General features: G+C 39.3%; 1 protein-coding gene across 3 annotated transcripts in view; it reads left to right on the top strand.

The window, feature by feature from the left end:
• The window catches only part of LOC797658, a 49262-nt gene extending 38799 nt beyond the window's left edge, over window positions 1-10463 (top strand). For 2 of the 3 annotated variants that reach the window (XR_015496584.1, XR_015496583.1), the window contains exons 14-19: window positions 225-261; window positions 2302-2460; window positions 4234-4296; window positions 4526-8343; window positions 8692-9178; window positions 9455-10463. Coding sequence is in view for 1 of the 3 variants with exons in the window: in XM_087262435.1 (XP_087118561.1) it covers window positions 225-261; window positions 2302-2460; window positions 4234-4292 (255 nt within the window). In the remaining 2 variants the exon portion in view is untranslated. Of the gene's footprint in view, window positions 1-224; window positions 262-2301; window positions 2461-4233; window positions 4297-4525 lie in introns of all 3 variants that reach the window. The other variant, XM_087262435.1, reaches the window with a different exon arrangement.
• The last annotated feature ends 3323 nt before the right edge of the window (window positions 10464-13786 follow it).

The raw sequence follows: 13786 nt of genomic DNA, 5'->3' as shown, positions 1-13786 counted from the left end.
TGTGTGTGTGTGTGTGTGTGTGTGTGTGTGTAGCCTCTGATGCTGTGAGTTTGCTGTTTTGCTTTCATCCATTTCTGCGCTTTCGCTTTCATCTTTTGTTTTCCCGCTGTTTTCTCTCTCTTGATCTGAGCTCCTCCTCCTCCTCCTGTCTCTACTGTTGTCCACATCATGTCTGCATATCCCTTCTCCCTCCTTAATGATGTATGTCCTTCTTTTCTTTTAAGATATGGGGGTTTTATAAACAAGGATACAAATGCAAAGGTAAGAGGAGCTGTATATGCTTGTGTGTGTGTATACCTTGTATTCCTGACATTCTGGGGACCCAATAATGAATATACTAACTGCTTTTCGGGGGGGTGGGGTGGGGTTGTCATGGTGTACAACTTAAGTAATTAGAATTATTTGACAACGTCGTCACTGGTAATGCAAACGAACTGGAAACTTACTTTTGGTTTATTTGTGTTGATTTCAAGTGACGTGACAGGTGCAGGTGTCCACTGTAAATAACGTCACTTGCATTGGAAGTGTGGGTGCCCGAGAGTGCAAGCCTGAAGATGCAAGTGCAACCCTGCAGCCAGACTCTTCTTGTTTGGGCTCTATTTTGACGGTTCATGCGCAGAGCGCAAAACGCAGGGTGCAAACTCTTTCAGGGCGTGTCAGGACGCGTTTTTGCTAATTTAAGGACGGGAAACCTGCTTTGCGCCATGGCGCATGGTCTAAAAGGGTTGAGTTTATTTTCTTAATGAATTATAGGTGTGTTTTGAGAATAAACCAATCAGAGTCTCATCTCCCATTCCCTTTAAGAGCCAGCTGCGTCACGCCAAGAGCGCATTCACTATTTACAGGACGTAAAGTAAGTCTAAGTGGAAAAAAATGAGCATTTCACAAGCAAACAGTTCACAGTGTTTTAACAGAAAACAGTTAAACAGAGCATCTACTGCGCGAGAATGAGAGATAATGGATCACTTTCACTTTCGCTCTTGGATAGGGAAACCTTTACGCACAGACATCAATTAGTCTATAAATAAATACTCATATATAAATAAATATATAAATAAATACGCAAATATTCATTTCAAAACTATTTCTAAATTCAGTTCTTATTTCCAGCAAACGAATAAATGAACAATAATAATGAAGTGTGCTCAAAAACCTGAGTTATATCCTAAAACACCTGCCATGCCCCATATGATCTAAAACCTGACAGGTGGGCAAATCTAAGCTTGTTTTTAATAAAACAAATATGAATATGGATATAATAAATAATACTGCTAATAATGATAACATTATACAAAAGCAAATTGTTATGAATGAACTGAAAAAGCCTCCCGAGATGAAGAAGACATGAAAGCAGTGATTTTTCATATTTATGTAGGCTAGAAAATAATATGTTTTGTAATATTTTCATCCTTTATATTTATATTCTATACCTATTCTTATTATGTCCTATATATATCCTTAATATTTACATTTTTTCATATGTAAAGATATTTGCCTATTGCTCTCTTGTGTGTATTAAGCAGTGTGTAAGCGAGGAGCAACTCTGTGCTGGAGTTTAGACCGGGTTAGTTTTGGTCTAATGAAAAATCTAATATAGTTTCTCAAAATAGCAACGCGCCAGCGGTCCGCCTCGGAACGCCTCCCTGTTTAGAGCAGAACGCCTATGGGCGCACATATGAGCACTAATGCATTTGCTATTTAAACAGCGTAGCGCAACACCTCAAAACCACTCTTACGCCAAGCTGAAACTACCAAAAGACTACTGCGCCGCGCCTTGCGCCACACTGCGCCGGGTGAATGATAGGGCCCTTAATGTTCAAACTATTTATCATGGTTAAAGTGGCTGACAATAATAAATATTCATAATAATAGTAATTAATCTGCCTTGTTTTTGAACTGTGCAGAGCTTTAGCTGCCTATTTAGGCCTGCTGTGCTGATGTATTTCATTATTGGTCATTGTGGTGGTGCGTGGAATTTTTTTCTGAGGTGGTACTTGGTGAAATAAGTTTGAGAAGCACTGCTCTAGGAGGTTAGGTGAGTGAAAACTGAACAAAGTGTGAAAACAAATGAACGATAAAGCACTTCCTTCCATGCTTTATTTTTGTCTTTTCACATACTCGCAGTAGTTTTAGACCTTTTTGATGTGTCGGCGAGAATCTTAATTTAATCAACATCACGTTTGCTCAACTATACATGTTGTATACAAGTTTCAGAGCAATTAAGTTCGATGCCACAAGGCCTGTCTTGTCAAAGTTTTTTTCACCTGTCAGTCTAAACACTAACACTTTATTTCCTGTCAGTGTGTGGTGTGAATTGTCATAAAGCGTGTCACGGACGCCTGACGATCGAATGCCGGAAAAGAACGAAGAGCATCAGTCATGAGACGCCGCCGTCATTACAGTCCAGATCATACAGCTTACCTCTGCCCAGCAATGCACAATCAAACCTGCAGAAGACAGGTACTGTACACACACACACTTATGCACACACACTCACACACACACACACACACACACACAAACACACACACACAAACACAAGCACAGACACACCTACACACATACACAGGCACACACACACAGACACAAACAAAAAGCACACACATAAACACACACACACACAAAAACATACATAAAGACATCCACACACCACCCCACACATACACATAAGGACACACACAAACACACAAAACACACATAAACACATCCACACACCCCTACACACGCATTAAGACACACAGAAACAAACCCACACATGTGCACACATACTAAGATGCACACATAAACACACTAATATACACACACAAAGACACACGCTCAGACACAAATACAAGAATACACACACACGCACACACACATAAGCATACACACAAACACAGAAAGCACACACAAAAAAGCACACATAAACACACACACACACACACGTATATACACACAAACACACACATGCACATGCAAACAGAAGCACAAACTCACACACACACACACACAATAACACACAAACACATAAAATTACACAAAACAAACAGAAATGCAAAACAAACACAATAACACACACACAAAACAAACAGAAAACACACACACATACACCATAAACAGACCCAAACAAAAATACACACAAATAAAGACACAAACACTCAAAACAAACGCAGACACACAGATACACAAACACACACACACAATAACACACACAAAATCACACAAACACAAAACACATACATACACAAAAACAAATAAACACACAAACACAACACACACATACACAAACAAAATCAGACAAACAGACACATACACAAACACAAATAAACACACACAAACACAATAACACACACATACACACACACACACACACACACACACAAAAAACTGAAAAACACACAAACACAACACAATAACACACCCACATAAAAACACACACACATATAAACACAAAATCATACAAAACAAACACACACAAACACAACACAATAACACACCCACATAAAACACACACACATATAAACACAAAATCACACAAAACAAACACACACAAACACAACACAATAACACACCCACATAAAACACACACACATATAAACACAAAATCACACAAAACAAACACACACAAACACAACACAATAACACACCCACATAAACACACACACACATATAAACACAAAATCACACAAAACAAACACACACAAACACAACACATTAACACACCCACATAAAATCACACACACATATAAACACAAAATCACACAAAACAAACACACACAAACACAACACATTAACACACCCACATAAAATCACACACACATATAAACACAAAATCACACAAAACAAACACACACAAACACAACACATTAACACACCCACATAAAATCACACACACATATAAACACAAAATCACACAAAACAAACACACACAAACACAACACATTAACACACCCACATAAAACACACACACATATAAACACAAAATAACACAAAACAAACACACACAAACACAAACACAACACAATAACACACCCACATAAACACACACACACACACACACACACACATATAAACACAAAATCACACAAAACAAACACACTTAAACACAACATAATAACACACCCACACAAAAACACAAACATATAAACACAGACACACACACACACACACAGATAAGCTGTTTAAAACACTCATTATTTGTGTGTGTGTGTGTGTGTGTGTGTGTGTGTGTGTGTGTGTGTGTGTGTGTTTCAGTCATCACAGAAGAGGATGTGGAGTCGGCTGAACAGGCTGTATTCGACTGCCACCTTTAAACTGGTATCTCTCACTCATTACAGCATTTAACATTAAATACATTTAAGGCACCGTTCACACAGTGTGTGCTTTCCTTTCCAACACACTACTTTTTAAACCAGTTTATCAATCTAAACACACACTTGTCAGACATGTGTGAACATTACACCAGCGTCTCCTGTCTGTGTTGCAACATCATTGAGCTCCACAGTATCCTCTTATAAACTCTGGCTGTGTTCACTCACTATCACAGCTGGAGAATACGCCGAGACGTGGACATGCTGCTACCTGCTGGACTGAAGCTGCAACTGCATCCAGAACAGTCATTTCTTCCATTCTCCAGCCTGAACTCAAACATATCTCAAAATCTTCAAGATGAATGGCGGGATTTATCAATGTGCTGGACGTCTTGTGGCATCTCTTTCACACACTCTCGAATAAACGCTGGGTTGTTTTAAAGTTAACAATTGGGTGGAAAAAATTAAATAATTTAAATTAGTGCAAAAATTACACGGTCGCCTCACAGCAAGAAGGTCGCTGGTTTGAGTCCCGGGTGGGTCAGTTGGCATTTCTGTGTGGAGTTTGCATGTTCTCCCCGTGTTGGCGTGGGTTTCCTCCGGGTGCTCCGCTTTCCCCCACGGTCCAAACACATGCGCTATAGGGGAACTGCACCATGATCGCTCACGTCACGTCACGCAACAGATTGATTGGTGTAACGTCTTGTATGCAAAGAGTCACTGACAATCCTGTACACAGCGCTAAAACATTTAGTTATGCGGAAATTATTAAAATAGTTAAAATATAGATATTTAAAAAAAAATGTTGATACTAAATTAAAAAACTTCTGGCTTTCGATATATCGATACTCCAGCATCGATGTGCACATCCCTACCACACAGCCCTCATCATGGCTAACGCAGACGCTGACACGCACCATTTAAAAAATGTAACTACATATCGCAACAAAGCATGGCGCAAGCTCTGTGATTAGGCTGCAATGACGATTGTGGGCGTTCGCTGAGAGCCGTGAGCCCGCTAGAGCGAATGTTTACAAGTGCCGAGTCCCGTGAAGGAGCTCCAGATGGAAACTGTTGTTTTATGTTTACCTTATAACTAAAGTTGTTGCACGTTTGCCAGTTCCCGCCTTTAAATGAGCGAGTTTTAGCTACTAGTACATTACGGGAGCATTCAGAAAACAGCAAAACACCAGCGAATAAACTCGACACAGAGGAACATGACCTACTGCCAGCTAGCATTTCTGAAGTGTTATTGCAGAGCAACACAAACAGCACGCAGAAGGGTAAATGCATGGCTACGCGTAAGGCATGCATGGTGGGTCACGCTGATCATTCGACGCAGAAGTATAGACCAGCCCTTATGCTAACGCTGAGTATACAAAGAAGGAGACTTAAAGGTGCTATGTGATTGGCTAAGATGTGATTCAAGTGACCCAGTTAGTCTTACTGATGCTGCGTTCACACCAGACGCGGAACGCGCGTCAAATGCGAGTGATTTACATGTTAAGTCAATGCAAACGTGTGAATAGACATCCTGCGGCGCGATACGCGCAAATGGCGTGGCGCGAATGACACGAATTACGCGAATGGCGCGATACGCGCAAATGGCGTGGCGCAATTTAAGCATTTTGCGCGTTTGATGCACGTTTAGCACGAATTGCTTGAGTTCGAAAGTCTGAACTTCAGCGGACATTCGTGCCGCGTAACCAATCAGGAGCTTGCTCTTGTGGGGGCGTGGTTGTGACGTACACCTGTTGTTGGAGTCCCGGGGGAAATCCTCCAGGCGACACCGACAAAAAGTTCATCAAACTGGGCTTGGCTCAGACAGAAGCACCGCTGAAAGCCTCCGTCATCCAGGTTTAGTTTCTGGAGGAGTTTATGAGCTCACAGAGCTGGATGCACCTCTGAAATGATTTAGTGGACTCAGACACGGCCCTAAATGTATCGACGCTGTTTTTCAGCCTTCATAAAGCACAAAAACAGTTATTTTCTCAATAAAATCCATGTTAGCTATTTAGCTATGAAGCTAGAGTCACCGGGCAGACAGAAGCCCCGCCCATCACCCAAATCCACGTCTATTCTGAAGTGAATTTGCCGCCCGAATGAGGCGGGGTTTGACACGCAAATAAAGCGAGTAAACTCAAATGTTCACGTGGCTATTTACGTGCGAATAGCGCGATTTATCCGCGCGTTCCGCGTCTGGTATGAACGCAGCATAATAGTAAGTAATGCTAAAAATGATTAAACTACGCCTTTGTTTGTTGTGAATGCACGCCCTCTAGAGGCGTAAATTACATAATGCGCATTTAAAACAACCCCGCATTTTTTGGAGTAAATAAAATCAAACAAACAGAAACTGAAAAACAAGCAAGAAATTGTTTAGTCTTTTAGCATGACCGTATAATGAAGAGTGAGTGCGTCTGTTGACCATGTTCGGGGTACAGAGATGTACTTTTACTATAGTAACAATATTTGTGAATGTTGCTAAATTGGTGCTTGATGTCATCAGAGGAATGGCTGAAATGGTGTTATACTGTAGATCTGGTGTGCGTGTGCAACTTAAATATAGTTATCAATATGCAAACAGCGTAATGTTCCTTAAACCTTTAAATTTAATAAAACAAAATGGGGGATAACCCCTATTAATGTTTTTTGAGAGAGTTAACCGCAATAAAAGATGATATTTATTTCACCAGTACTGTATTTGGTGCATCAACATTTTTTATCAATGTAAGTCATAATTTAAAAAAATGAAGGCTGTAATATTGTGCGTATATAAGATTTTGAACAAAACAAACTCCTGTGGACCTGTTATTATTATTATTATTGTTGTTGTTATTATTATTATTATTATTATTATTATTATTTTGTCTGTAAGACATAAGCTTGAATAAAGTCCTTTGCTAGCCACACTAATCTGAGCATTAAATACTAATCAAAGAGTGTGAATTAAACCTAAATGGTTAAAGGATATGATCATTTGGATGTTAAAACATGCTCATCCATGTCTGATCCGCCATATATGTGTATAGTTAACGAGAGTATAGAGGCTGCATTATATTAAAGATCATTCTAAAGTCATTAAAATAACATAAGAAGTGACAGCTTCATGAGGGAATGGTGTTTTTGCTGAATTCAATAGTAACTCTATTCGGATTGTGATTATGAGTAGTTTTTGTGATTTTTATATGTTCAAAAGATGTGAATGATCTTTAAAATATGTCAATTCTGTCTATGTGGTTGTGGTTCCACAACACTAGGTCGATGTTTCACATGTGAAAATGCTCCTGTTGTCTTTCTTTTAAATGTATGTTTTGTATGTAGCTTTGAAAATGTGATGTCCGGAATTCTTCCAATGTAAATATTGATCTGAGAAATCGTACACTTTAAAGAAATGCTGGGTTGTCATAACCCAATGCTGGGTTTCACACAATTCCTTCATGTTGTCCCAACACAAATTGATTAACTTCATTGTTGAACTTACCCATATCACCCTGCAGCCCAAGAGCACTCACTCACTGAAGCTAAGCAGGGCTGAGGCTGGTCAGTACCCGAATGGGAGCCCACATGGGAACACTAGGTTGCTGTTGGACTTGGTGTTAGTGCGGCCAGCAGGGGGTGCTCAACCTGTGGTCTTTGTGGGTCCTAATGCCCCAATATAGTGAAGGGGACACTATACTGTCAGTAAGCGCCGTCTTTCAGATGAGATGTTTAACCGAGGACTGTCTGTGGTCTTTAAAAATCTTGTAAAGAGTAGGGTGTCCTGGCCAAACTACCTCCATCGGTCCTTACCCATCATAACCCCTCAATCATCCCATCCACCGAATTGGCTCTATGGCTGCGTCCAATATTGCTATACAGTACGCTAAAATTAGTATGCGAGCCGAGTAGTACATCCAAATTCTTAGAATTCGAAAATCAGTATTAGTACCTGGATGATTTTCTACTTCCGCCGAGATTCTGACTTGCGCATCCCATGCACACTGCGCCATCCCATGATGCTCCACGAGAGAATTCATGAATGAGAGTGAAGCGACTCAACAGACACAGGTAGGTAACATGACCATAGCAAAATGGCGGGTGTAGTACGTCCGAATTCCATTCATACTTTTCACATTCATACTGTAAAGAACATACTTTTCTGACGACCGAGTACATTTAAATTCGAATGCAGTACCTACTGAGTAGTAGGCGGTTTCTCCTATCACTGTCTCTCCACTCCATTAGAGGGTGTGTGGTAAACGCACCGGAGCCGTTGTGCTGTGGCTGATCGCATCATCCAAGTGAAGCTGCACACTGGTAGCGGTGTGGAGAGACCCCTCTCATGATTGTGAAGCGCTTCGAGTGTATGGCCACAGGGGTGCACCCCTTTGGGGGGGGGGGGGGGGGTGATGATTCTAAGGGCCCACATCATTTTGGGGCCCCCAGAGATACTATTAGGGCCCCCTAATAACCCCCACCCCCCGTCTTCACTTTCAACTGCAACAACACTCCTATCACCATTCCCTCCCTGCCCCCCACTCTTCTCTTTCATCCGAGACAACCCTCCCATACCCACCCCTTCACCCCACACCCTCTCTTTAGTCTTAGGACCAGCAGCGCCACTGTATGGCCATACATGATAAATGCGCTATATAAATAAACATATTGCATTACATTTACATTACAACTGAAAACAATTAAGTTGGGGTTGGATGATTCTAAGGGCCCACATCATTTTGGGGCCCCCAGAGATACTATTAGGGCCCCCCGATAAACCCCCATCCCCCGTCTTCACTTTCAACCGCAACAACACCCCTATCACCATTCCCCCCCTGCCCCCCACTCTTCTCTTTCGTCCGCGACAACTCTCCCATACCCCCCCCTTCTCTTTGGTCATAGGGCCAGCAGTGCCACTGTATGGCCATACATCATAAATGCATTATATAAATTAACATATTACATTTACATTACAACTGAAAAAAATTAAGTTGGGGTTGGATGATTCTAAGGGCCCACATCATTTTGGGCCCCCCGATTAAACCCCCACCCCCCGTCTTCACTTTCAACCGCAACAACCCCCCTATCACCATTCCCCCCCTGCCCCCCACTCTTCTCTTTCGTCCGCGACAACTCTCCCATACATACACCCCCTCCCCCCCCCTCTTTAATCATAGGGCCAGCAGCGCCACTGTATGGCCATACATGATAAATGCGCTATATAAATAAACATATTACATTACATTTACATTACAACTTAAAACAATTAAGTTGTCCCAAAACAACAGCTCGTTTTAAATTAGCTTGCACAAGTTGCAAAAAAAATAAATAAATAAATAAATAAAAAAATTTGTGTGAATGTTGGGCCAAATATGGACAAACCCATATTTAACCCAAACTTTAGGTTACAGCCCAGCTTTTTTAGAGTGTACTGCTGTGTGACATTTAGTTATGCATGTGTCTCATGTATTGTAACACTCAAAAAAAAAAAAAAAAAAGTGGGTTGCCATAACCCAAGACTGTCAAAATATCGGGTTCAACTGTATCTATATGTGGTCCCAACACAAATTGATTAACTTAATTCTGTTTACAAATTCATGTAGATTTAACATGAAATAATTAATTTGTCCACAAATAATTTTGTTGATTCAACTCGTTTTTATAAGTAGATTTACAAGCAGCAAATTTTTTTTTTTTTTTTTTGAGTGAACTCAAATATTTGTCCAAATGCTGACAAGCTTATTTAACCCAACATTAGGTTAAACAACCCATTTTTTTAGTGTACTCTTATGTGACATTTAGTTATGCATGTAACATTGTAACACAACAAAATAGCTAGGTTTTTAAAACCCAATTCTGGGTCAAATCTGCACAAACCCAACCTTTGTGTTAAAAAGTGCAATTTATATTTAATTAATTTGACCCAACACTGGGTTATGACATCCCAGCATTTTTTAGAGTGAATAAATAAGTTATTTTGTACAGAGGGTTTTAATGCTGAAAGGAGAGAGGACGATTTGCATGACAATCTGTTTAGATTTAAGGTCATTTGTGAAATTATGTTTTTATTCTGTAACACAAGAGATGGCTTTTATTCTCGGAGGTAAATGAATGTATTTTTCTCATGCAAATACCTTTTTAAATGTGCAAGTCTGTATGGTTCAGTGACTATAAATACTCCTTTTAAAACATCTACATGAGTGAGTATTGTTTATTTATTCAGTTCAGTGTGCTTTTTTGAAATGTATGTTTTTTTTCTTTCCTTCACATTTAAGACATGACAAAAATCTGTAAGGTAAGTCGATATAGCAATTTCCTTTATAGGCCAATTCCATACATAGATTCACTGTTGAGTTGTGGCGCCATCTATTGGAAAATATAAATAAAGCAGCATTTAATACATCCAAAATGTTTACAGGGAAGCATGTTGAAGATCGGCTGATTTTAAGATCTTTATGTTGTCAAAATAAAGAAATCTCATTCAGAGAAAGTTGTAAATGCTAAGTATGAGATCCTGTTGTCTGACATGGGACAATACTATAGTTTATGGTAAATAAGTTGTGCATGAATCTATTTTGGTAACTATTTCCCATTGTAATACAACAACTATAAACTAATTACCCAATTGCTGTATGCTGGTGCTGTTGTTTAATGCAGTAAAACAACTATGCTGTATTAATACAGTATGTGGGATATCTTAACCAGATAATCAAGATATAGGATATGAACCTTTTTATTTACTGTTCACTGGGATGTTTATAGCAATTCAAATGAATGTTAAGGTTATTTATTTATTTATTTACCCTGCTGAAAATCCAGTTTAAACCAGCCTAGGATGGTTGGTTGGTTTTAGAGGGGTTTTGGCCATTTCCAACCTGGTCTTAGCTGGTCAGGCTAGGAGATGACCAGCTAAAACCAGCTTGACCAGCCTAGCCAGGCTAGGAGCCCAGCCAAAACAAGCTATGTCCAGCTTAAACCAGGATGGTCAAGCTGGTTTTAGATGGTTTTAGCTTGTCACTTTCCAGCCTGACCAGCTAAGACCAGACTGGAAATGGCTGGAAACCAGCCTGGAAGTGGCCAAAACTAAAACCAGCCATCCTAGGCTGGTTTAAGCTGGATTTTTTAGCAGGGAGTAAGTTAGTTAGTTAGTTAGTTAGTTAGTTAGTTAGTTAGTTAGTCAGAGCTAAAGTTGGTTTTACTTTAAATAAATGCCAATGTTTTTAAATCTGACTTGCAGACAGACATCAGACAGAATATTCTGTGCTAACAATAGGGACCGAGTCACCTCATTACTAGCCCATTTCATAATCAGTATACGAATTTTTAAATTCTGCTTTACCATTTTATTGAAGATGAAAGTCTGAATGCGCGAGATATGCGAATATAAACCAAATGTACCTCAAGTTATAAGCTTCGTTACGGCTCGATTAGACAGCACGAGAGGCAAGGGAAATGGGAATGTAGTCTACTCCATTAATTGCTGAGAGGGAGTGAGTGTCTACAGATGTGAGCTGCGTGCAGGTTTACAAAGGAGTTACATCAATAAACACGTCGGGATTGAAGAAAAGGACAATAAACTGCTATACAACTGGTAAGAAATGAACTTTACCTACTAAAGTTAGCTGGTGCTTATTGACGTTGCGTTACATTTTAACAACACGGTTAGCTAAGTTTGCTAATGTAGCCTACGTTTAAAAAATAACGGTGCGCATTCAGAGATTTCTGTTTACAACACTAGAGTGTTGTCAACAAGCACACAAAAAATGCTGGGTTGTTCGAATTCAGCGTTTGGTCAAATACATTTAGACTTACTAGCGTCTCAAAACTGGAGCAGTACCAACTATGTCCACTAGATGACCGTATGATCACTATAATTAATGCCTGCAAATACAAGTAGTAGAACTTCTTTAGGACAGGGAAACAATGATTGATTGAGGTAAAAGGTTGTTGTTATGATTATGATATTTGCACATTCATCTATTTTTAATCAGTAACAACTTGTGACGCACGGCGTACATTGTTTACTTCACTACAATATTCATTTTAAAATGGCATGACTTCAATACGCACTATTTAATTGACTGTGAACAATGCTGTACTTTGATAGCCATCGGCTGCTAATATGATTTCCCTGTTTAGAATTTGCAAACAATCCTTTTCTGAAATGGTATCCCCGCTGAAAAAAACAAAAACAAAAAACGGCTAAAACCAACCTAATCTGGTTTTAGATGGTAGACCAGTCCGGTTTTAGAGGTGTTTGACCATTTCCAGGCTTGATTATTGCAATAGAACTTAGCTGTTCAGGCTGTGTATGTGACCAACCCCCCAGATCAGTGGTGTTGTTGGGTCAGCATCAGCGAGGGTCACCCCACATTCTGCTGCCAGATGGTCAAGCCCTAGGAGAATCTCCCAATCCTGCCCATTATCATGCGTTTAAAGTGAATGACTGCCTATGAGTGTGCGGACATGAGTCACAGTGTTTAGCCTTACACACGCACACACATAGAAAGGTTCACATAGACATGATTTTTATACTGTATATTGTGTCCTCTTTCCCCAATCTTCCCTCAAAACCCAACCCTTACACTTTTACAGTTTCAAAATACCTGAATTTGGGTAATTTATGAGCCACATTACTCATGCTGAACAAAAATCAATCAATCAACACAAGGTCAAACAATGCTAGCGCTGTAATCGAGGCCTCATTTGGTCCCCATAATGTAATGAATACCAGGATCACACACATGCATTCACACATCTGTTACTCTTTCATACAATTGACGCATTATTTATTGGGATTATTACTTCTGCATAGACCCTGTTGCTTTATGATAATTTGTTTTTTATTCAGATTTTAAATCATCCATCACACATTTGTACGCTATTAATTCCTAAATTACGCATATTAGTACCCAAATGGTACAACGTATGATCCCAATGACAGGATTTGTACTTTTTAAAAGAAGTTTTTCTTTTAGGAACTGATAAAAGAAAGGCTTATTGGGGAAACAAGAATAGTTCCTCTTTGGAATCACTGTGGTATCTTTCTTTTGAGATCTTTCTATGCATAAACTACCTTTGCATACAAATCTCAATGTATTTACCCATGTAATGTACAGTATATACCTCCTAAAATACTTAACTAAATATATACAGTTGAAGTCAGAATTAAAAGCCTCCCTTTGAATTATTATTTTTTTTATATTTCCCAAGGAGCAAGGAAATGTTCACAGTATGTCTAATAATATTTTTTCTTCTAGAGAAAGTCTTATTTGTTTTATTTCGGCTTGAATTAAAGCAGTTTTTAATTTTTTAAACACCATTTTAAGGTCAATATTATTAGCCCCATTAAGCCATGTTTTTTTTTTCAATAGTCTACAGAACAACCCACTGTTATACAATAACTTGCCTAATTAACCTAACCTGCCTACAGTAGTTAACCTAATTAACCTAGTGAAGCCTTTAAATGTTACTGTAAGCTGTATAGATGTCTCTTGAAGAATATCTAGTCAAATATT

The sequence above is a fragment of the Danio rerio genome, chromosome 7 (assembly GCF_052040795.2).
Source record: "Danio rerio strain M-AB ecotype USA chromosome 7, GRCz13ab, whole genome shotgun sequence".
NCBI lineage: Eukaryota > Metazoa > Chordata > Actinopteri > Cypriniformes > Danionidae > Danio > Danio rerio.
Note: the sequence above shows the minus strand (reverse complement) of the source record. Positions and strands in the feature narration are given on the sequence as shown.